General features: G+C 37.5%; 1 protein-coding gene across 1 annotated transcript in view; it reads left to right on the top strand.

Annotated features, from left to right (window-relative positions):
* Positions 1-18719, top strand: part of LMTK2 (lemur tyrosine kinase 2) — a gene marked incomplete at its 5' end in the record, with an annotated part of 42682 nt that extends 23963 nt beyond the window's left edge. The window contains 8 exons of the mRNA XM_084296168.1: positions 1545-1678; positions 4314-4398; positions 5060-5181; positions 6530-6679; positions 6926-9830; positions 11248-11383; positions 13375-13620; positions 14691-18719. Coding sequence (XP_084152294.1) covers positions 1545-1678; positions 4314-4398; positions 5060-5181; positions 6530-6679; positions 6926-9830; positions 11248-11383; positions 13375-13620; positions 14691-14719 — 3807 coding nt within the window. The 3' untranslated portion in view covers positions 14720-18719. The remainder of the gene's footprint in view (positions 1-1544; positions 1679-4313; positions 4399-5059; positions 5182-6529; positions 6680-6925; positions 9831-11247; positions 11384-13374; positions 13621-14690) is intronic.
* Between the last annotated feature and the right edge of the window lie 4374 nt (positions 18720-23093).

The following is a 23093-nucleotide window of genomic DNA, read 5'->3' on the forward strand; positions in this document are numbered from 1 at the left end:
ACAGGATAAAGAGAATGTGATGAAGGTTTCTACAACATCAAACAGTCTTAGAGCTTATACATTTTTTGCCACAAAGTGGTATTAGCTCTACCTACTAGCTCTGTAGTGTAAGTAGCGTGTATAAAGCAGATGAAGACTGAATAGTTGCTTACAAGTACTGTTGGATCTGTTCTTGTTTTAAAACAAATTAAAATTGTTTTATGTAGGAGTAGTGTCTGCTTTTTAGCAGACCGTTCATCCCATTTCTTATTTTATTAAATACTGTAACTTGGATTTGTGACTCTCCAGTCAACTAGTTCTTAGGTATCACTGCACTATTAGATGTCTGTGTGGTGCATTGCAATCTACTGCTTGAATTAAGAGAACTGTAAATTGTCACTTTTAATTAGCCATATTAAGGAGAAATTGGATGCTTTAGTTACAGCTTTGTAATGTACAGGAACATCAGAAGAACAGAAATTTAGCGATCTTTCATTCTTTTCCGAAGATAACACTTCTTAGCCAGTGCAAAGACTGCTGCCTTGTGTATTTGATCTCAGACTTTTCAGTATTCTTCCTAGTCCAAAGTTTAGGCACGGTTGGTGTGTACAGTTATAGCCCAGTATGTTATGCTGGTGAAATAAGTTGTGATGTATTTTGTAGTCCTGATACAATAAATTTTCTTCAAAAACAAAAACAATTTTTGAAATCTTCTGGTAAACTTGCAGGAAGGCTGCAATTTAAATAATAATAAAAATATAGAAGCGGTAGGTTAAAAGTTGTGTACAAGTGAAAGTAAGAACAGTGGCATAAGAAACTTGTTCTCTTACCTTTCTTGGATTTTCCTACACAGGAAAAGCAAGACTGGAAGATGCTTGACAACTCCCAGTTATTTTTCCATCTGTTTCAAAGCTTTTTTTTTTTTTTTTTTTTTTTTTTTTTTGTAATTTATGGAGTGCTTCTGTAGGATTGTAAGTTGTATGGATGCTGATCAGCAGTGCCTAGGTTCAACAAAACTACAGCCATCTTCTGGTGCCTGAATGATGGGAGTGGGCTGTGTCATGGTCTTTTAATATCTAAAGCTCTCGTGAGCTGGCAATGTCTAAAACAGTTTTCTGTGCTCTCTTCCTTCCATCCCCTTGCATATGCCAAACAGACAACTGCTGATGGGGAGCAATTGAAATTGATCACATCTAAAAAAAACAAAAAACAAAAAACAAAACAAAACAAAAAAAACAAACACCACAGAAGCTCATCACATTTTTAATGGAAAGTATTATTTTATGACAGTTATGTTTTATGTGGCAGTGTGATTTAGATTATTAACTCCTAAATGATGTGATTAAAAACCCTTAAAAGGACAGTACCATATGCCTTACATGACTTCTTATACAAGTGATGACTGAAACTTAAGGAGATTCTTTATTAAGCACAAATCTATTTATAACTAGTACTAACCTTGTTCACTGGTAAATAAGTAACATAGTTAGTTAGCTGGCTCTTCATAAAGTATTTTTTAGATTCACCTAATACACAAGGCTAAGTATTTACAACTTCTTTTACAGGGTGACCTAAAAACTTATATTTGCAACGAGCAGGACCACATTAAAGGAGATTCACAAATAATGCTGCTACAGAGAATGGCATGTGAGATTGCTGCTGGACTTGCTGTAATGCATAAGCATAATTTTGTGCATAGGTACGTTTTCCAGAAAAGTTACTCTTTGTTATGGTGCACTCCAAAAATCATGTAGGTGTTTTCATTCAGATCGGCACATTTTAAAGACACTAGTTTAATAGACTTTCATCTAATTTACATACCCTATGTCAGGAAGGTGTGATGCTTTTGAAGATGCTAATTTAACTGCAGTGATAAGGTCTTACAGTCCTTGTGCAACTGTAAGCTGATCACCTTCTTTTTACGTGATCTGCAGACTGCAGAACACAACCTACTGCTAGGCCAATCCAGAAGATGTAGTTGTTTGATTAATTCTTGCACAAGTTAAGTTTGTTTTGTTGGGGGTATGTGTGTTAGGGGTTGGGGGGATAAAACTAAAATGTTGTTAGAATCAATGTTTTGGACTGTGTTTTTGTAGATTATAGCAATTTAGAATTTTTGTAATCCATTACCTTTGTTACTAAAAATGGAAAAAAAAAGTTGCTACTCTTTTAATATGGTAAGGAAGAAGCTGACTTAAATTGAAAAATCTGACTGAAGTAGGTGATCTCTTGCTAAAGCACTGTTTATCTTCAGTGTCTCTTAATCTAAAGTAATGGAGCTAGTCAGATCAAAATGGGAGAACAATTTCATTTTAGTGGTGGGGGAAGGCCTGGATTTCTTTATTTTATTAAAAGATGATGCAGTTACTACTGAAACAATGGCAGTAGTTTTAACAGGTAAGAAAAATGCAGTCATGAAACTCAGTGCTCTGAACTATGACAAAAAAATTTTTTTTGCTTTAATTGTAAAGTTGTTAAGGAGCTGGAGACATCAAGTTTGACTTGTAATGTTATATTAGAGTACTTGCTCTCCGGACATGGCCTACCTGATGAAACCTGATATATCTCAGGATAGTTTATTCTGTGTGGGTATTGGGTCAGCCTGTTCTTTGCTGTAGAAACAGCACCTGTATCATCCCTTTCAGCATGTTAGGAATTTGCTGGTCAATGCGTTGTACTACTTTGAGAAAGCGAAGACCTTGCGTTCAGGGAGAAGCTGAACTTCAGTCTTAAAAAGTGCATGTGTAAAACAACAAAACCCTAAGAAATCCCCCAATCCTAGACTCAGCTGGTGCCAGATAAGCAGAGCTTTTAACCTGTTTAACAATTTCAAGTTACTTGAAGGTAGTTCCAGTTGTACCTTCTAAACTGTGTGATCACTGTTCCTTGTATTGCAGCAACGTAGCTTTGTAGGTATTAAATTTAACAGTGTGTTTTCAGTGAAGTACAGTTAAAACTTGATAAATAGTTACTCTTTGGATCTCCAAATTATCACTGTAAATGTTTACTTCTAGCAGCACTATCCTGATGCTGTCAGAGTAAGTGGTAAAGCTCCAGCATCAGTGATTTTGTTGTTAGTGGTAAATTCTAGCAGCTAAACTTTATCTTCTCTTCTGGGATATTTATTTAAATAGTATAATACAAGTTGGAAAGCTTTGGAGCGTACTTGAAGGTTACAAATGTTTCTGACCCATGAGGTTCAACGGTTCTCAAAGTGGAAAAAAAATTTACTCTTTTGAAGTAGGGAAATTGTATGGTTTTCAGACCATCTACACTTCAGAGACTACTTCTTTTAAATCTACACAGAAGCAATGGTAGAATTCTTCCAGTGCACTTAATTGCCTAGTACCCTTCTGTGGAACTGAGAAGCAAAATATTTGAGCAGTTAGCATGTGGAACTCTTTGCTGTCATGGCTATAGTTTCATAGTAAGCATGCAGTTTCATTAAACTTGCATAGATTTGAGTTTGCACGATGGGATTTCTAAAAAAGATTCTTGCTATTATTACAGCAACACTGCTGGCTATGAGTACTTGTCTGGCTTATAGTGGAAACTGGAAATGTATATTCAAGAGCTTTTTTGTTCCTTTATTAAAGGAACTTTTATGAAACATGATTTCTTCTGATGGTCTTTCTCAAAGACTATGTATAGTTCTAGTTCAAATGTAACATGTGGCTCTGTTATTTAGAGGAACTTATATGTGTGTTTAATATATTACTGGTTGCTTACTGTGAGTGAAGAGTGACAGAACTACGGTGTCTGCAGTTTTATAGTGAAATTGGGAATCAATTGTTGCTTTATATATATTCTTAAAACTTGATGAAAATACAAGCAACAGAAGAACTATCTTCACGTTTAGTTTGAATCAAAATTGTGCTTTTCAAATGAATCTCCCTACTGTTGCCAGTTACTGTGCCTGGGCTTGTATTGAGTTGATCTTCTGGAGTGCATGGACTGGTTTAACTATTCAAAGAGAATCAGAGAGGTAGCTTCAGGTGCATGCTTAACTTGCTTCAGCTTTTATGAGCCTTTTGGTCTATGGGACCAGGCTACAGCTCATCTGAATAAAATAACTGAAGTGTATGTAGTGTGGATATTGAATGCTTAGCACTAGTTATTTCGTATTACTAATCTGCACCTGCCACTTGGCTACTGTAACCTGTAAATGTGTGTATTTTTGATTATTTTTGTAAAATTTGGTGGCTTTTTTTATTTGATACTTCAAGCTGTGGTCTGACTCTTCTGAATAGTGTTACTTCTTTTAACCCACTTGTCTTATTTTTAATTGAAGACTTCTTGGTTTGTTCTTACTATTTATTTGTTTGCCTTTGCAGTGACTTGGCCTTACGAAATTGCTTTCTTACATCAGATTTAAATGTCAAAGTAGGAGATTATGGTATAGGATTCAGTAGATATAAGGTAAGTTAATTGGTAATGTACGTTAAATTTAATGTACGTTACATTTTTTTTTTTCTTGAAGGATTTGAAAGCCTGAGATTATAACAAGCATATTATAAGGTCGCGAACTGATCCCAGATAGTCCTTTTTATCTTTCTGAATAGTGAACTTCTCAGAGTAACTGGCAAAGAACTGTAGCAAGGTCATGTAATGGAATAAATGATCTTTCCAGAAATGGAGTTCTTGCTTATAGAAGTTTCTGGTTAAATTTATGTTGTATGTCATGTTGTGCAGTAGCCCTAAAATAATAATTTTGGCAGGTGCTATGCCAAAAAATTTGAATATTCTAAGAAAAGAAAAATGCTATCAAATTGCTTAATGAAAATGTTCAAAATACTTAAATATACCAAGAAAGTGAAAAATGCAAAGTGTTCAAAGTTTTGAGTACCAAACATTAAACAAAAATTGATAATCAATTTTATTGTATACAAGAAATGGATTTCTTGGATGCCTTTTTTCTCTAGCTTTATTCTCTTCTACTTTGGTAAAATTAGATTACTTTTTTAGTTCTCATTTTACACATAGTGATCACATAAAAACAGATTAGGGAAAAAGGATAGTCAACTTCTGGAAGTTGTCCCGATGTTTGTTCAGTCTTTCTGTTTGTTTGTCGATAATATAGGAAGATTATATTGAGACAGATGAGAAGAAACTTGTTCCTCTCCGATGGACTGCACCTGAGTTAATAACAAGTTTTCAAGACAGACTGTTATCAGCAGAGCAAAATAAATACAGTAACATATGGTATGTAGTAAATAATAGTTTGAGAGAGATTTTGGAATACATTTTCAAATGTTATATAAAGGAGTAAATATTTATGATTGGCCTGATGCAGTGCTTTTTTTTTATTTTATCAGATGTACAGTAGGTTAATCTCTACAAATCTGAAACTATCTTGCTTTGGAAAGTTGCCTAAAAAATTGTTGCGAGAACAATTAGATTAAGAGAAATGTATAGCAGAAGAATAGACGTTTATACTAATAAAATATTTACTTAATTTGCTAAATTCCTTCAAATGTTTATAAAGGAAGGTATTTTTTTTCATTAGTAGCTGTGGATGATGTAACGGAAAATCTTGAGGTAGATGCTACTAGAATCCCATTAAGGTTTGTCTCTGCTACCACAGAGCTTATAGAGAGAGGCTAGAGAAAATCCTGAACATTTTTTGAAGTTGCCAAGTTCCACCTCAGTTCTCAAGTCCAGGAAAATTTGGATAATAGAAATTGAGGCTTAGGTTACCATTTCTGAAAACATTGTAGCTAAATTCCTGCTTTTATATTTTAAAGGTATTGAATGATAAACTAGATTTTATTTGCTAATGTAAAACAAGATTCACAGAAAGTGAGATAGATAGAAATGATTTCAATACTTTCTTCCTTGTATCCTTCAAGCAGAGTTCCTCAAATCATACTGTTTATCTAAACTACCAGCAGCCAGAGTCTTAAGCATTCCAAATTGAACCTCAGTGCATTTTATACAAAGCTGCTTTGACTAGGTTTGGACTGGATGATTCCAGAGACCCATTCTGATCTAAATTATTCTATGGTAGTAGAATTTACTGTGTATTTTAGGCAAGAAAAGGTTGCCCAAAGATCTGGATCAGCTCTAAGCACTGAAAATGTGATTAATGTTGTATGTCATATGCATACAGCACTGAGCGAAAACAAGGCTTCTGAGTAGTTCAGATACTGATTTAAAGAAGTCCCAAACAGGTGAGTTTTCTAGTGGCTTGACTCAAAGTGCGGTTTTGTCCAACAGTAGTAGTCTTCAGTGAAGCCATAGTTTTTTTTTGTTCTTGTTTCTCTGTTTTAAATAGGCGTTTCCTACTTTTCTTTAATATGCAGGAGTTTCTTCCATAGATAAGTCACTTGAGTCCTCATTTTGTTATCTTTCTTGGAACTGGCCTTCAAAGAACTTTGTTTTTGAGGCTTTTAGCATTCTGTGAAGCACACTTGAAATGGGTTAACCAATCCTGAAATTATTATGGAGCCACGAGATATTTGGTGGTTCTTGCCTGTTCTTGCATGATCCTTATTTTCTTGAGATCAACTTAGTTCTTAGAACGTACAGTCACTTTGCTGGTCTTTTTTAGGTCCCTGGGTGTAACGTTGTGGGAGCTGTTTGAGAATGCTGCTCAGCCTTACTCAGAATTCTCTGACAGGGAAGTCCTAACCCATGTCATCAAGGAGAAGCAGATTAAACTTTTTAAGCCACATCTGGAACAGCCGTACTCTGATAGATGGTAAACTTTATTTTTTTAATTATTTTTAAAGTTTCTGAGTATGTTTTTCATATTACCTATTTCTCTTAAAAGTATATTGAAATTAAATGTTCCTGGCAAAGGCACCCTATGGAAAATGAAGAGTTGCTATAGATGGAAATTCCTGCCAGTAATACTGCTGTTGCTTTTTAGTATTTAGGTACCTGATTTGTTTATAAAATCCTTTTCCTTGTGGAACCTATTGAAAGGTGTTTCTTACTTCTATAGGTATGAAGTTCTGCAGTTCTGCTGGCTACCTCCAGAAAAGAGACCAACAGCAGAAGAAGTGCATAGACTTTTAACTTACCTTCGCATGCAAAGCCAAAGGGACTCAGAGATTGATTTTGAACAGCAGTGGAATGCTCTTAAACCAAACACCTCAAATAGAGAAACAAATAATTCTGCTTTTCCAATTTTAGATCACTTTACAGGAGATAGACTTGGCCATGAAATGGAGGAAGTTCTTACTGTAACTGAAACAAGCCAGGGTCTCAGCTTTGAATATATCTGGGAGGCAGCTAAACATGATCATTTTGATGAATGTGGTCGTGTGAATCCCGATGAAGCAATGGCATACACAAGTATTTTCTTTCCTGTGGAGGTTTTTGAGAGATCACTTTCAGAGCAAGGGCCAGGAGCACAGGATGGAAGCGGTCAGGAAGCATCTCTTGCCGTTCCTGGGGTGTTACCTGTGTTTGATGCACACAAACTTTCTGTTGGAAACGACTACTATATCCAGTTAGAGGAAAAGGGTAGTGGCTGCAGCATGAATTTTGATAACCAATCAGTTGTACTAACTACGGAAGTTGATCAAGAAGCTGTTCAAGAAAAAAATTCTCATTTCATGGTTCTCAGGGATCTTGATGTTGAAGAATCTAGCACTGATGGGGACTTCTTCCACTACAATACAGATCCTAAAGAGGAATTCTTGCCTGCTAATAGTAGTCCAGAAAGTCCTTTCCAGAATATATTTAATGACATTAACAGATCAGAAGAATTAACGAACAGAAAAGTACTTGGTTTTGCTGAAACAAATAATATTCCTAAAGACTTTAAACTGACTGTTTTAAACTCAAACACAGATGTTACAAATGTCACAGTCTTTGCTGAGAAAGAGCATTCTAGTCATGTTTCTGAAAACAAAGCAGTTTCCCTAGGTGAAAATATTTCTAACCAGTCTGACTTAGTAACTTTAGAAGAACTTTCTGATAACTTCTTATTTCTTCAAGAGAAAAACTTATTAACAGGGATATTGTCTAACAAAACCAGCAGTGATTTCGGGCAAAAACCAGAAACTGTTCTAAAAAGTATGTTGGAAACCCCACATAGAAACTCTGTAGAGTCTGAGCCTGTGTTGGCTGAAAATGCACAGGTCTCTTCTTTAGTATGTGAAAATTTTGGAACCATGAAAGATGAAAATTGTAATCCACTAACAACAGATAAAGATATGAATTCTCAGTCTCAGACGACTGTAGAGATGCAGGCATCCTCTAGTCCGTCTGCAGCCTGTAAGTTGCATGATAAATGTACAAATCTTCCTTATTTGAAGGATGAGGGAAAACTTTCAAATGTGGAAGTCAGCCAAGTCTTGTCCTGTAACACTGATACTCTTTGTCAAGAAGAGCTGTCCAGTAATACAAAAAACAATAATGTTGGAAATGATCCATATTATGGTGCTGCTGTTAAAACAGACGGGAGTGATGTACAAATGAAACAGGGAATACTTCCCAAGTCTGAAGTAGTTTTTAATAGGGAAAAATCCAATCAGGAAGATACAGAAAGAGACTTGCAAAGTAATTCTCCCATATTAAAAAAAGGTGATTTGTCAGAGGAAAGACAAGAAACGTTAAATCATTTTGAGAATTGTAAGGATGTTTCAGAAGAGGTGACCTTAATTTCTGTTGCTACTTCAGATTGCACAAGTCAGGATAGTCTTTTGGAAGACAGCCCATCTCCTGTACAGCCTGTAGAACAAGCCTTAGAGACACCTGACTCTTTGGATTCTTTAGATGTAAATGAGGTTTTAGAATCTTTACAGGCTCAAAGTCCTCAGAAACTTTTACCACCTGATAAGCCTGCTGACAGTGGCTATGAAACAGAGAATCTGGAGTCTCCAGAATGGACTTCCCATATTGCTGTTGAGGATGCTTCTAATGCAGATACTGATAACTGTGGTGTCAGTGAGAGCAATGCGAATGATTTACCTTCTAATCCAGTCATAATTGTTTCAGAAGCAGCAGCTTGTTTAGATGCAGTAAACAATTTTGAAATAACCCCGGAGGTTTTTGTGGGTGGGAATCAAAACTCGTATAGAGACTCTGCCTATTTCTCTGATAATGATTCTGAGCCAGATAAAAAAACAGAAGAGACTGTAAATCTATCAAGAGAGGCTATGTGTATCACTTCTGCAAATAAAGGAGAAAATAACACTAAAAAGGATTATTGTTTTGAAGAGAGAGAGCAAAAGCATGACCTAAGAAATAACCAGGATACCAGTAATCAAAGTACAAAACCAGAACTGAATCACAAGACAGAGATGCAAGAGATGGATGTAAGGATACAGAGGAGTCCTGACGAGTGGACTGAGGCAACTCTGAATTCCCTGGAAATATCAATGGAAAATAACCTAAGGGATGAAATAAAGCTGTCAGAGTCTTCCCATAAAAGTGTCTCTTGTGTTGGCACTAATACTTCAGAACTTTTTTCACACAGAGACTTGAAGTCTGTGCATAACATACACAATTCTTTAGATTCAAGTAACAGTGAGAAGTCCTTCTATCACGTTGAAGGACAGAAGTTGAAAGAGCCAGATATTGAAGGAAAATACCTTGGCAAACTTGATGTTACTGGAATGCTTGATTTAGAAGATGGCGATGATGCGGATGAGGAAGATGAAAACAGTGATTCTGAGGATGACATGAGGACTTTTCATATGCATAGTCTGAGTTCTGACAGTGAAGATGAAACTGTTCATCAAGTACCTGAGATACTTACTGACAAGGATGATGGAAAGCATCTGAGAAGCTTGTTGAAACTTCCAAAGCCTCTTAATGAAAGGCAACATGAGCACTGGAAAAATGAGAAAAAGGCTGTAACTTTCTTTGATGATGTCACGGTCTATTTGTTTGATCAGGTATCATTTTTTTAATTACTAAGTAAAGTTGTTTTTTTTTTTTTTTTTAAACAAGACACGGTAAATAACTTACTGGTATATATGGGCACATTGTTACAAGATCACTTTCTTGTCTTGGCATCTTGTTTGTGATGTATTTGTATTCTGTATGTAAAGAAACTTTTTTTCTTGGTTAGGTGCAGTTTTGTGTTGATAGAATAGCAGCAGGGACTTGAAGTGTAGTTTTGCTTTGGACAGGTTTGCTTGCGAAGTCCTAAATTTCCACTGCCTTTGGAACCTTGCCTGTGTATGCACTGGATGAAACCTGTTTTTTAGCGATGTTTTACTGATGCATGTAAGCTGTGCTGAATTTGAATGAGAGACAGCATTATGCACTAGATTTTATTAATAATTTTATTTATCAGAATGTTGTTGTAACTTTATAGAAGTGGTTTATCTATCTGTTTAATGAATTTGAGGACTTGCGGTTTAAGTTCAAATGTCTTTATAATAAAAATAAAAACTGAGTCCTGCATTATTTAGCATTAATTTACCTTAAGGTATAATCAAAGATGAGAGCAGTAGTTAGATAACAGTGCTGCTTTTTATTCATACAATGTTATTCAAGTTCAGTAAAACGATACTGATCTGCTTATAAAATTCAAGGTTAGTTTTGTTTCCCTATTTGCTTTATCAATTTTTAAGCTTCTTTAACTTGATACAAAGGGGATTGTATTTTAACGTTACAGAAACTGAACTAGTACAGTCAGTTTAAAAGAACAGTGACATTGTCAGGCACACTAGGGCTCATTGTCTTTTGGAATAGAAAACACAGGTATGTATTTGTTTTTCTGTCCTCTGTAGAATAGTAATCCTGTTGTTGGAGGGAAAAGAAAAAATAAGCTGTGTTAAACGACTTAGTTGTAAAACTCATTTATTATAGTAACTGATAAAATGTTGGCTGCTTCAAATACCAGTCCTACAGTGTGTCTCTTTATCCTGAAGCATAAAGGGTTAAAAAAAAAAAAAAAAAGTAAAATGTTGGGAGATGGGGACTATATAAGACTTTTCCAGAGTAGAAAAAAATCCCTGCCTGTGTATTGCGATAAGTGGACTGTTTTCTGTGCAAATGGAAGATACTTTAGTGTTGTTCTTAGGGCATATGAGACCTTTTTATATGATAAATGACATAAATAGTCACTTCTGCATTCAGTTTAACATAGATTTGATGCAACTTTTTTTGAAAATGGAGGTGTATTTATATGCTTGATGTACATCTCAAAGTTCTGTTGTGTGGTAATAACTGAGAGCTTGCAGACCATTTATTTTCATAGTAGATTTGATGAGGAAAGCAAAGTATTTTTGGAAAGCTAGCATCCAACTGCATGTATGCATGGTGTATATGAAAGAGTTAACCAAACTGTTTTGTTTGCATTAGGAAACACCAACTAAGGAGCTGGGAAACCGTGTAGCAGACTTGAATGGTGAAGGCTCTCACAGCACTCCTGCTCCACCTTCGGGTTTTAGCTACTTAAACAGATTCACAAATTCAGAAAGCTCAACAGATGAAGAAGGTACTTAAATATATTTATATGCAGCAGGGGTTGAGAATATTTTATGCATAGTTTTTAATGAAGTGTCACTTAAAATACGTTTTGTATGTTCAGTGTACCGTACTGGCTTCAGTTTTATATCCAAAGCAAATACTTCAGCTAGGCTTGGATGCTAGTGTTACTGTTTATCAAAGCTTGAGAGAAAATGCTGTTTGACATGTAGTGGCTATCTTGAGAGGCAAACAAAGTACAGGCAACAAATCTTTGTGGCCTCCTGGACTAGAACACACTTGGCTCAAGATGATTTTTTTTGAGTTGGAGAGGCGATCTGGATGCTATGGCATTCCAGCACTTCTAGACCTCTGTGCTCTTGTGACTTGATAAAGACTTTGTACTGTTCAAAGCTGCATTCAATAAAACAAAGGAAAGCAAATAACTTTCTTTAGCAGATTTTTTTTTTCAGAATTGCAAGCATGTATGAGCTCAGCATTCTCTAAGCTGAGTTTTGCATCTGGGGAGGTGCTGCGCACCTCTTTTCCAAATGCAGTCTTGTAATGGCTGTCAGTTCACTTGCTGTTCCAGACCATTTTTTTTTTTTCCTGTCCAGTCTCTACCCTCTGTGTGTATGCTTGTTGCGGATTAACAGATGGGAAGGCAGCTAAATGCCACACAGCCACTTGCTCACATCTCTCCCACCCTTAAGGGGATAGTGAAAGATGAAGGAAAAGTAAAAGCAAGTGAAAAGTGACAGCAACCTGTGCGACAAGGCAAAAATTGTTTACTAAGTGAAGAAGAGGTGGAACATAGAAAGAAAACAAATAGTGCAAAATCAATCACTTACCACCTCACCAAGGTAGACAGATGCCTAGCCAGTTCCTGAGCAAAAAAGGGCCAACTTCCCAATCTCTTATCCTCTCTATTTTATTGCTGAGCATGCTGTCATGTGGCACGGAATATCTTTTTTGTTTGTCTCATCTGCCTGATTCTGTCCTCTCCCAACTTTTTGTGCACCCCCAATATATCCAGTGGTGGTAGGGTGAGGAGAGGGCAGAGTGAAGAAAAATAGAAGGCCTTGATACTGTGCAAACACTGGCCAGTAGTTTAAAATATGTTACCGGCATTGTTGTGTTCACAAATCTAAAGCACAGCAGCAAATGAAGAAAATGAACTCCACTGCAGCCAGACTCAGTTCAATATGTAAACTACCAACCAGGGTTCTCCTTCCTTGCTCCCCCATTACTACATACGAGATGCAAGGATTTAGTCTCCTCCCTGTCCCCACAGCCAGTCACTCCCAAAGGAGTCAGTGTTATTTCAACATTTCTGTTTTAGGATGCTGTAAATAATATTTCCTTAAACTGCATTGGATTATGTTAGGTCTATACAATGCTTCTGAGAAAAATTGTCTATATTCTTAGCCTGGGAATCTATAGGTTTCCATCAGGAGGTTCTCAGGACGTGCATTTAAATCTTTTTGTGTATAATGTGTTTTATACTGGTATCCATAAACACAATCTAAATCCTAGCACTGTGAAGTGCTTTAAAAATACTTCTTTATTCATTTAATATTAATTTCTGCAATAGACTTTGCCTGTGTTAACTATTTCTGTTCTGTGCTTTGAAAGCTGGCTTTCTCCAGCTCCTCTCAGACTGAAGGTTGTAATTTCTAATTCTGGTGAGTGTCAATAACAGCAAGTACAAAAATAAAATTTTCTATACAGCAGAGGACAGGGTCAAGGTTAATGTTTTTAAGGCTGTGTTAATGCTTTTGAGTGCTGTGTATCAAAAGCCTCAAGTTTAGATTTTGCTTCCAAAATTCATTGGTAACCTCTGTAACTCTGTGATAAATGTCATTCCTTTTGACTCTTAAGAGATCTTGTATGAAAAGTTACTACAGGTTCCTTTTGGGTTAATGTAGTCTTGCAGGACTTGCTTTTAAAATTATATATGGCTTTATATTACTCTAAATTGCTTTTTTGTTTTTTGTTTTTTTTTTTCCTTCTTCCTCCAAGGTGGCGGTTTTGAATGGGATGATGACTTCTCTTCTCCAGAACCATCCTTTATATCAAAGGCAGCTAATAGCCTTATTAGCTCTAAACCACCTCTTCAGTCAAAATACTTCTCTCCACCTCCACCCACCCGGACTTCTGAACAGAACTGGTCACATTCATCCCCATATTCTAGATTCTCTATCTCTCCTGCAAACATGGCAAGCTTTTCCCTTACACATCTTACAGATTCAGATATAGAGCAAGGAGGTAGGTGATGTAGTTAATTATTTTGAAACTAAATATTGAAAGCTTCATGCAAAGATGTGAGTAATGTAGATGACAAATCTTTTTCTTTGATAAATACTTAGTTTATAAATACATTGTTAATGCTGTAGAAGTTATGTCTGGTCTTATATTTCAGTAAGACAGACCTTTCCATTTAGGTTGAGATTAATTGCATCCACATTGCTGCAAACGTACGGCTATACATTTTCTGGAATGTTTATGGGACAAGCTCACAAGTCCTGTTTCCTAAATAAGTACGATAGTTATATAAATGAAATATAAGCAGTCCTTAAGCGCTTATGTATAGCTGTAACACTGTGGCAGTTTAATTTTCATTATTGCCCTGTCATAGGATGCAATTTATTTCACAGGGTGAGGAATATGTCTGCAATTGTTGTCTAAGCTCGTTTTACAGTTCAGTTTGCGTTGCTTTTTAGAAAGTACATTTTTTATGTTCTCAAGAGTTGCAGCAGCATGTTTTCTAAAGTGGAGTTACAATAGTTAGTCAAACAAATCAGTTCATAGAAATATTTAGTAGCAGTATTTGTTAACAGAAGCTTTCTTGTCTCTAACAAAAAGCTTTAATGCATTTTTTGAGAGTTAAGAAGGGAGAGAAAATGGATTTGAAGCAGTTTAGCATATTAACCTTGGTAAAATACTGCATCATAAAAATAAATGCTACTGATTGCTGGACCTTGCTGATGGTCAATGTCTGTAAAAACGTAATCACTGTTACATAGATTTGTATTGTTCCTGTATCATGCATATTGATTAGATAATGCTTGCTGCTTAGTAACTTATAGATAAAAGATTTTGGAGATCCTACACTGCCTTACGTGTCCTAGGAAGTGACATTGAACTGTGTGACTTAAGCAGATGTCTGTGTACGAAGGTACCAAATGTTTATAGTAGATGAAAGCTCTAGGGAAAGATTAACCAATACTTGGAAGCGTGAAACAGAAGAATGCCAAGTTCTAGGAAAAGTCTTACAAAGAAGTGATGGTTGTGCTGAAGAATCTCACTGTCAATTATTACCTTTCCTCTGCTAACAGGAAGCAGTGAAGATGGAGAAAAAGATTAAACGGATTTAAAACTTCCTGGGACTACAAAAACAGAACACACAGACTCTGTGTCTGAAACTTCTTTATCTGAACTCTGGATCTCCTGGAGTAATACAGGTAATCAAGAAGTCCTAAGAAATGAAAGTAAACACTGAAAGCAATGTTAAATCAGGACATTAATTTGAATGTGTATTTAACTTTGTAATGTATTTTTAAATCAGTGCAATTTTGCTTTTCATTGAAAGATGATTCTGCCGCTGTTTTCAAGTACTTGAAGTATTTTTCAGATAACTTAAGAAACAAGTAAAGCAATTACACTAGTCTGGTTTATGTATGAGATTGTATAATACTCTTTTTTATATTTTTCCATGTAGTTCATTATCTATTTGAACATACACCTGTTGTAGAATTGTGTATAACTGTCCTGTGCAACAGGTGTTTGTGTTGCTGAAACTGTATGAATGATAGTTGATCAGTAGTGAGCCATATTTATTCAAAAAGATATCACTACATGTTACTTCGCTTATTACAATTGCACTATGGATTATTCTTCCTCTATTTCCTGATGATGTACAGAATCAAAATCATAAATCTTTCAAGGAAAATAAGACAAGTTGAATTGGCCCAGTTACCCAGTTTAATTTGTCCTCTTTTGTAGCCTTTGCTATGCACGGTACTTGTAAAACATACATAACTTCTGGGTGTTATGTTAGACTTGCTGAAATCTTCTATTCAGTACCATTTCTAAATGATAACGATTATAGATTGTTAGTGTTCATGTTTTATAGGAAACTGGAATAGAATATATGATATACTCTGGAATTTGTAGATGAAAGAGATAATGTCTCAATTCCTGAACATGATCCTACTGACTGCTTAAACTGTAATACCATCTGACTTTATCATACTTAAGGGCCTTCCAGTTGTTGCTACAACTTCTGCCTTGGAAAGAGAAAAAATAAAATTGACTGTACAAAACTGGAAATTATGAATATTCTAAAACAAGACTAATTTCAGTAGACTGGATTTAGGCATGTTTGGCCCTGTAATTGTACATTCTGTGAATTTTGAAGCTCTCTTCTGCTGACTGCAGACTGGGGCTGCCATTCAGAGGCCTGTGGTAGATCTACCTCTCAGTGATGTTCCGACAATTAAGAATTAGATTAATGGTTAATAACCAATTTTGCACCCTTTATAAGGCCACACATTTTAAGATACCTTCAAGGCTCCATGCTACACCTTGAAATGCATACTGACCCAAAGATGCTGTATAGTAACGTTTAACGTTTACTCTGAAGCAAACTGTGTCTAGGGAAGGGAATACAACGTGGTTTTTTAGCCTTCATGCTCTGCTGTGTGTTCAGCTAATTTAATCCTTTCAATTGCTTGGAAAAAAAATCTTTAATCACTACTCTAAAGTGAGTTAATTTAAGAAAAAAATCCCTGGCCTTTTGGAATGCCTTATCCAGCTGTGGGTCTGTAGGAAACGCTGACAAGAACAGTTTACCTGGCTTTAAAGTACTTTGTATTTTAGTGGCTTTTTTTGGCAGGGCTTCAGTGTATTGGTGGTCCGAGTGCTCTGTGTTCAGATCCGCTCACCAGAGAATTAGCATCCCATGAAGTGTAGGAGGACTAAATATTTTAAGCTGTGTGAACTATGTGTTATATACTTCTATATGCATTTTGATTTTTAAAGTATGTTTTAAATGACAGGAATATGTTAACTGCTTTTGTCCAGCATTATTCAGCCCTTAGCCAGAATGGCTTCGATACCAATCAAAAGGGAATGATTTAGTTCTGTAAAGTTATTTGAACTTGCCGATGTATTGTTGAGAACTTCTGATGTGGCACTTAGGTTCAGAGTTGGTCAGAACTGTACTTCATTGTGAAGCGAGGAACAGGATTTTTCATGGACTTTTCCCAAAACATGATTTAAGAGAAAAAGCCAAGTAGTTCTTAATACATGCTTACAGTATGTACTGTAGGGCACTTAAGGAAGCTGTGCGCTGTTTGTAATATTTTTAAAATATAGGTAATAGACTTTGTGCACACATTATTGCTTAGAAATTCCATAATTCCAACATTAAACTCCTTGATATGGCTAGATTAATTAGATCTCATCTGTGTTGTGTAATTCTCACACTACATTGAGTACGGAAATTCAAAACTAAGAATGAAACTCCCGAAGTGGCCTGCAAATAATGTGTGGGTTTATCTGCCTCATGCTGAGAAATCTACTGGATCAGACCTGGAGTTCAGCCTTAATTTTGAATTGCTTAACTTAGAATAGAGTCCAAAGTTTAATAAAAGCTTTTATTCCAAAATGTTAAAATTTAGTAGTGCATTTTGGTTCTTGTAATTCTGGAAACTCAGATATTTCTCAAACGTGCAGTATTTCATCCTGCACATCGGGAATTTCCTTTGCTTGATGGAAATGTTTTTCTTTTTTTTAATTCTTTACCGGGGTTTAAAGAAAATCTTGCATAGGAAATGAGAGTTTACTTCTTTGTCCAAATGGACTCATTGCTAATGAATTTCCAAAGGAGCATTTTTTTCCAAAATGGGCTGGGATGTGTATGATACTAAGCAAGGTAATGTCCTTTGTAGCTGTACAATGAAGAGAAAGAAGTATTTGAAGTTGACTCACCTCAGTTAAACTAAGAATTTAATTTTAGTAATCCAGTAGGCTGGATTGCAATAATCTAAAGTTTTTTTGGAAAAAAAATATAGTTAAAATCTGATCAACTACTAGCAATATTGAGATACCCACCTAGCAGTCAGTGACACAATGAAGGTGAATCTGTATTTCCAACAAGTTACCTTTTAGTGAGGGGGTTTGTTATGAGTCATTCTTAAAACTGTGTATGTAATTTCTTGCACTAGCTACAAAGCATGGTTTCAGTTTTAGAAGTACATGTATCTATTTTCAATGGTTTATTATGAGGACTGGTTACATTTTAATTCCTTCTCTAGTACAATACCTTGATTATTTGAATAATGAAGGCATTGTCTCAATTTGGCTACTAAAGTTATTTAAAAGATCTGATTTTTCCCACCTAAGGAAGTTTGTTTAAAAACAGAGGATCCGTAGTGAGAAGCTAACCAAGTGAGAAGTGTCCTGATCTAACGGAAACACCTGTACTCTCCCAAATCCCCTAGCTGCAGACATGTTGTGTGTGCAACTGCGTTCATGGAAACTGCCATTTTCATGGAAGTGAACGAGTTAAGCATTTTTTTCATATCCTTGTTGATGCACTAATGAAAGCCATTTAAGCCTCATTCTTTTTATCAGTATTTTTAGCAGATTTTTATGTAGTACTCAAATCTTTTTTTCATGAGGAGGCTGGTTGGTAGAAAGACTTTTTTTTTTCTGATTAAGCACTATGCTAAAATGTCAGCATTGTCAGGTGTTAGTGACATGGCTATTTTTGTTGGTGTTGGTGAAAGGTGGAATCCAAGTTCATTAGCCTTATAAGAAATAGCCTTAAACAAGAATGGAGTGTACAAAATTACTTCAGCTTTAAGTCATACAGAAATATCCTTGTATGTTAATGGTTTTGGTACAAGACTGGAAAAAATCTAGAGGGGAGTCGAACATCATATAAACTTATTGAAAATAAGTATTTGTAATACCAGCAGCCTGTTTTTCAGAAACTTGAATATGACTTACAGTTAGTTTTGTTTATGAAATTGTTTGAACTTGCACAGTTGTAGGTGTAACTTAAATGATAAATGGTACTGATGTGTGTATATATAATGTTTAATTCTATTTGTAAATGAGAAACTATGTAACAAAATCATAGGTATGAGGTTTTCCTATTGTAATTTAATACAGGTATGAGGTTTATGGCAATATATCATAGTTAATGAAATTTCAGGTCAAAATGTCTTTAAATTGTGTACATTTTTAAATTGTAATTTCTACTGTATATTGATTATCATGCATAGTGTGATTCGATAAATTGCTTGTAATTTAAAAATATTTAATATTAAAAATAAAATACAGTTATATATTTATAATCTCTTTGTATATTTGTTCATTCTTAAACAGATGCCAGTAACGAGTCAGGTCCACAGTATAGCATAGCTGGCTACTCTGAGTTAAACTTGCTAGCATCCAGATGCAGAGAAGGTAAAGGCTCAAAGCCCCAGTCACAGCAGATGAGTCTACACTAAATAATGTCATCACCTTTAATATCTTCAGTTATCACCCTTGTTTCAACTTCAGGTAACACAGGTAACATATATATGTTGTCAGTAGAGAAGCAATACTTGAAATACAAATGGGGGGTAACTTCAAAAATTGAATATTGCTTTTAATCCTAGAACTAAGTGTTTGTAGGAAGAATGCAGATTTCAGAGTACATAACTGCCCTTCAGGAAACAGGTTAACTGTATGTTTTCTTAATATTTAGTGAAGTTATTTAGAGAAGATCATGGTTTTTAATTTAAGTGCATATGTGGAACTGATGTAAGATCTCCAGGTTAATGTAGTACTTACCTGTACGGGTAGCTTCTTTCACTTGAGATTCAGACTATGTCAGCCATGACACTGCCAGAGGCATGAGAGAGCTGTTTTTCCTCGTTACCTGTTGAGATACGATGGCACAGCAATGTAAGTAGATAATGGAGGCTGGTGTGGAAGCCCCCACATCTGTCTGACAGCTGTTCATGGCTCCTGGAAACTGTTTAAACCGGAAACTGTTTAAACCTGGGAACAAGAAACTGATATCAAGATGACGACTTTATTAGCTAAAGTATAACTAGTGGGCTGAAATTTGACCAAGATACTGGTTGTTATTGAGAACAGATGTAAAAGATCCCATCCACGGCACTAACTGGCTGTCCAATACAGAGCTTTGATCTATCAAAGAATCTGAGCTCTCACAATCTGTCAGCAGCAGCCTTCTTGCAGGGGATGGAAGTGCTTTGGCTCTGTGCCCTTGTCGTGCAGGGGATACGGTAACTTGTATTGCCCAGGGCAGAACAGAGAACTGGGATAGCCTTTCTTCTCTGCCACCTGAGGACACTCCACTTGCTGAAGGAAGTCTGAGACTCACCCCTCCTGCAGTGACAAGTGTGTATCGATCTGTGTGGCTTAGCTTCTATCAGTCTGGCAGCACCACCTCCATATGCTGCCCCAGTTCTGCCTCCCCTGGGAGCGTTGTAATTGTCTGGTTTCACTCAGAGCCCTGTGACCCTCCAAACCACAGGAGCCTTGTGCTCCTGGCTACCGCCGCATGAGAGAGGGCTGCGGCAATGCTGCGCGTGCACAACTCCTCTGCTGGAACCCAGCTCTGAACCGTGCTGCTTGGCCTCAGTGCGGCAGGGTGCTGGTAGGGACCGCTTGTGTTGTTTTTGCACGCCTGCTGGCAGCTGCAGGGCCCGCCCCTGCTGCTAATGCAACGTGTCGTGTCGCAGCCACCTCCGGCGTGGCGTGGCGAGCAGCGGGCCCGTCTGTCACAGACTGCCGCACAGCCCTAGGGCTGCTGCCTCACCACACTGCAGGCAGAGCTCCAGAGCACAGCAGCAGCACCAGCCTCGGGGGCTCCCGGCAGCACTTCCCCACACTGTCCCTTAAGCTCCCCTCTCAGCGTGAGGGAGCCTCATGGGCTCCTCTTTCCAAGGTCCCTCACAGGCTCTTTACAGGGCCCCAACGGCAAGCAGTGCCCCCACGGACCCTGCCGCTGCTCCTGATTCCTCAGAAGCCTCTGTCATGTCCTTTGGGCTCTAGGTGCCTTCTCCACGGCTGGTGACAGCGGTAAGTCACAGAGGATGAATGCTAGCCCTGATGGATGGACATAGCGGCTTGCTGGTATTTGGCTGTTCTTTTTCTTTTTGGTTTCTCTTGACAACCCAAGTCTTTGTCTCCTGAATCCCCTCTACCTCCCACTTCTTTGTCTGCACCCATGCGATCTCTCTGGTTGTGCCAAGGATTCTGGTTGTGGCTCCATGAGGTAGTTTCTCAGGGGGTTACAGCAGCGTGTGGCAGTCTGAAAGTAAACTTCAGCCAGCTGAATACTCTCTTATCCCATGTCATCCCATCTGCTCACCCTCACCTGCAGTTTAACACTTATTCTTTGCTCCTGTGGTTTGCTGAAGTGTCCTGAGCTGTCCTTAAAGCTTTCTCTGCTGGCTGCTTCCATGAACCTCCTGTTACCTTATGGGCAAGGAACTGAGTTCTGTAAATGCCCAACAGCTGAAAATACCCCTAAAGAGTGAGAAGGGGAAGTGGCTGTTACTGCAACACAGCTGGGAACTCTACAGCCTGCTGCAGCTAATTGTGATGACCTGTACTGGGTTGGCACCTGTGGCAAGTTTCTTTTATTGGCTCAACAACTTCTAAAACCACTCGTATATTAGCATCAGCATACAAATGCATTGTTTAAGACCAAACCTTTCTGTGACTACATGGACTGGTTGAAGGTGGAGGGAAGAATTTTTGGAAATAGTCACAGTAACGTTGATTCTTGCTTTTAGAGGAAGGGTTGCTGTGAGACTGCTGTCTTCAAGCGTGGCAAAATCTGAGCTAGGGGAGGGGAAAACTTCACTGTCATCACCTTCCCTGCTAACACAAGAGGAAGGAACATTGCTGTGGCTTTTTGGACAAATTGGACGATAAATAGCACTCTATTACACTCATACTGGGACAGTAACTGCAGTTACGCCCCATAATTATTTGTTGTTAAAAAGGGAAATGTTCTTTCCCAGCAGCTGTCAGTCACACAAGTATAGTGTGTTACTTTGGGTGTATAGTAGGAATCCTGCTAATGCTACATTGAACTGCTCTAGCCCTCATTATATCTAGGGTCCACCCTTGCTTCATAATTTACTATTTTGTTCTGTGTTATTAATACCCAGAAATTTTCTGACCTGTATAATAGCATCAAAAAGCAGAACTGAGAGCTGGGAAGACCACCAGCAAGGAATTGCTGCTTGCACTGTTGTAGCAGCTACAGCTGGCACCTCAAGGATGAGACTGAGAGTAAACAAGGAGTGAAAGACACCTGTGAAGGGGCTTGGACAAACAAGAAACAAACAAATCTCTAGCTGAGAAATGCTCACCTCCTTTAGTTAGTACCTGGCCTGCCTGCTTTCTCCTCCTCTTTGCTTGTCTGAAAGAGAAATAGGCTGTGTGTGTGAAGAAACTGTGGGCATTGTGCTTGTGGGTGTTGTGGACTGGCCCAGAATGCAGAGGAGCTGTGGGTGAAAATGTTACTGCTAGGAGTTTGAGCTACAGGAGTTAGTGGGTCATGTTTCCCTCTAGTGGACTGCTCATAAACACAGTAGAAACCTATTCCTACTAAAAGCAATTGCCGGGAGTTTGAGAAGTTACTTTAAATAAGAGCCTGAGGGTTCTGTCTAATGCTCCACACAGAAATCTGCATACGTATGATGAGGCACTGTGTGGTTTTATTACTTTTGATAGCTGAAGCTAGGAAAAAATAGAAGGACGTGAGATAGAGGCCATATGTTATCAAACCTAATTGATCGTTGTGCTCCTGGCATGGTTTGATTTGTGGCTCCCTCTTCCCACAGGCTTTTTTTCTGGTTGAGATCTTTAGATCTGAAAAGTAGAATCTCAACTTGTTTACATTTCTGTTCTGTTTTCTCTTAAGGGAGACCCTGCTTTGACATGCTATACTTACACAGTTATCACCGGTGTTTTCTGTTCAAGTGTCATGACTGCCTAAACTCTCTTTTCATATAAAGAGATATGATAACACTGATAACACCATAGCTGAAAGGAGACTGAGGCCAGCACTTCTATCATCCAAAGATGATTCCAGCACAATGATTACTAATGATTTCAGCGCTATTTGAATGTGCTGTCAGTTCAATAGAGGAGCAGGGTTAAAATCCATTTTTACGCTGGAAAAAAACAATTTGGCTTCAGTTTAAGCATGCCAGTAGACATCTACAAATGAATGGCCAATGACTGGCTGAGCCTGGAGACCATTTGCTTATGTTGCATGCAGTGAGAGGACAGATCACTCCTCTTTGAGGCCTATATACAAGAAAGTAGAAAGGTGTCTGTTTTTCACTTGCCTTTCCATCCGTGAGGGCACCAGGTGGTGTTCGCTTCATCTTTGTTTTAGTGGTTCCATTCACTTGGCCTCTGCTCCCTCTGTAACCCCTTCCAGCTGAAGGGGGAATCTGTTCTCTGAAAAAGGATTTTCTCCTTGATTCATTGGCATAGCTCATCTTGGCTAGTACCATCCACAACTTCTAAAATGCACGTTGCTAAATTGAGTCAGTGCTGGTCTTCCAGTACAGAACTTCTCAAACCTGCATCAGATCACTTGTTTGGTGTTGAACTGTTCAACAATTAAAGATATTGGTGTCATGTTTTTGCAGCACATTGATGCTTAATACCAGTACATCTACTGAAAC

This window comes from Netta rufina (assembly GCF_964035555.1).
Source record: "Netta rufina genome assembly, chromosome: 15".
NCBI lineage: Eukaryota > Metazoa > Chordata > Aves > Anseriformes > Anatidae > Netta > Netta rufina.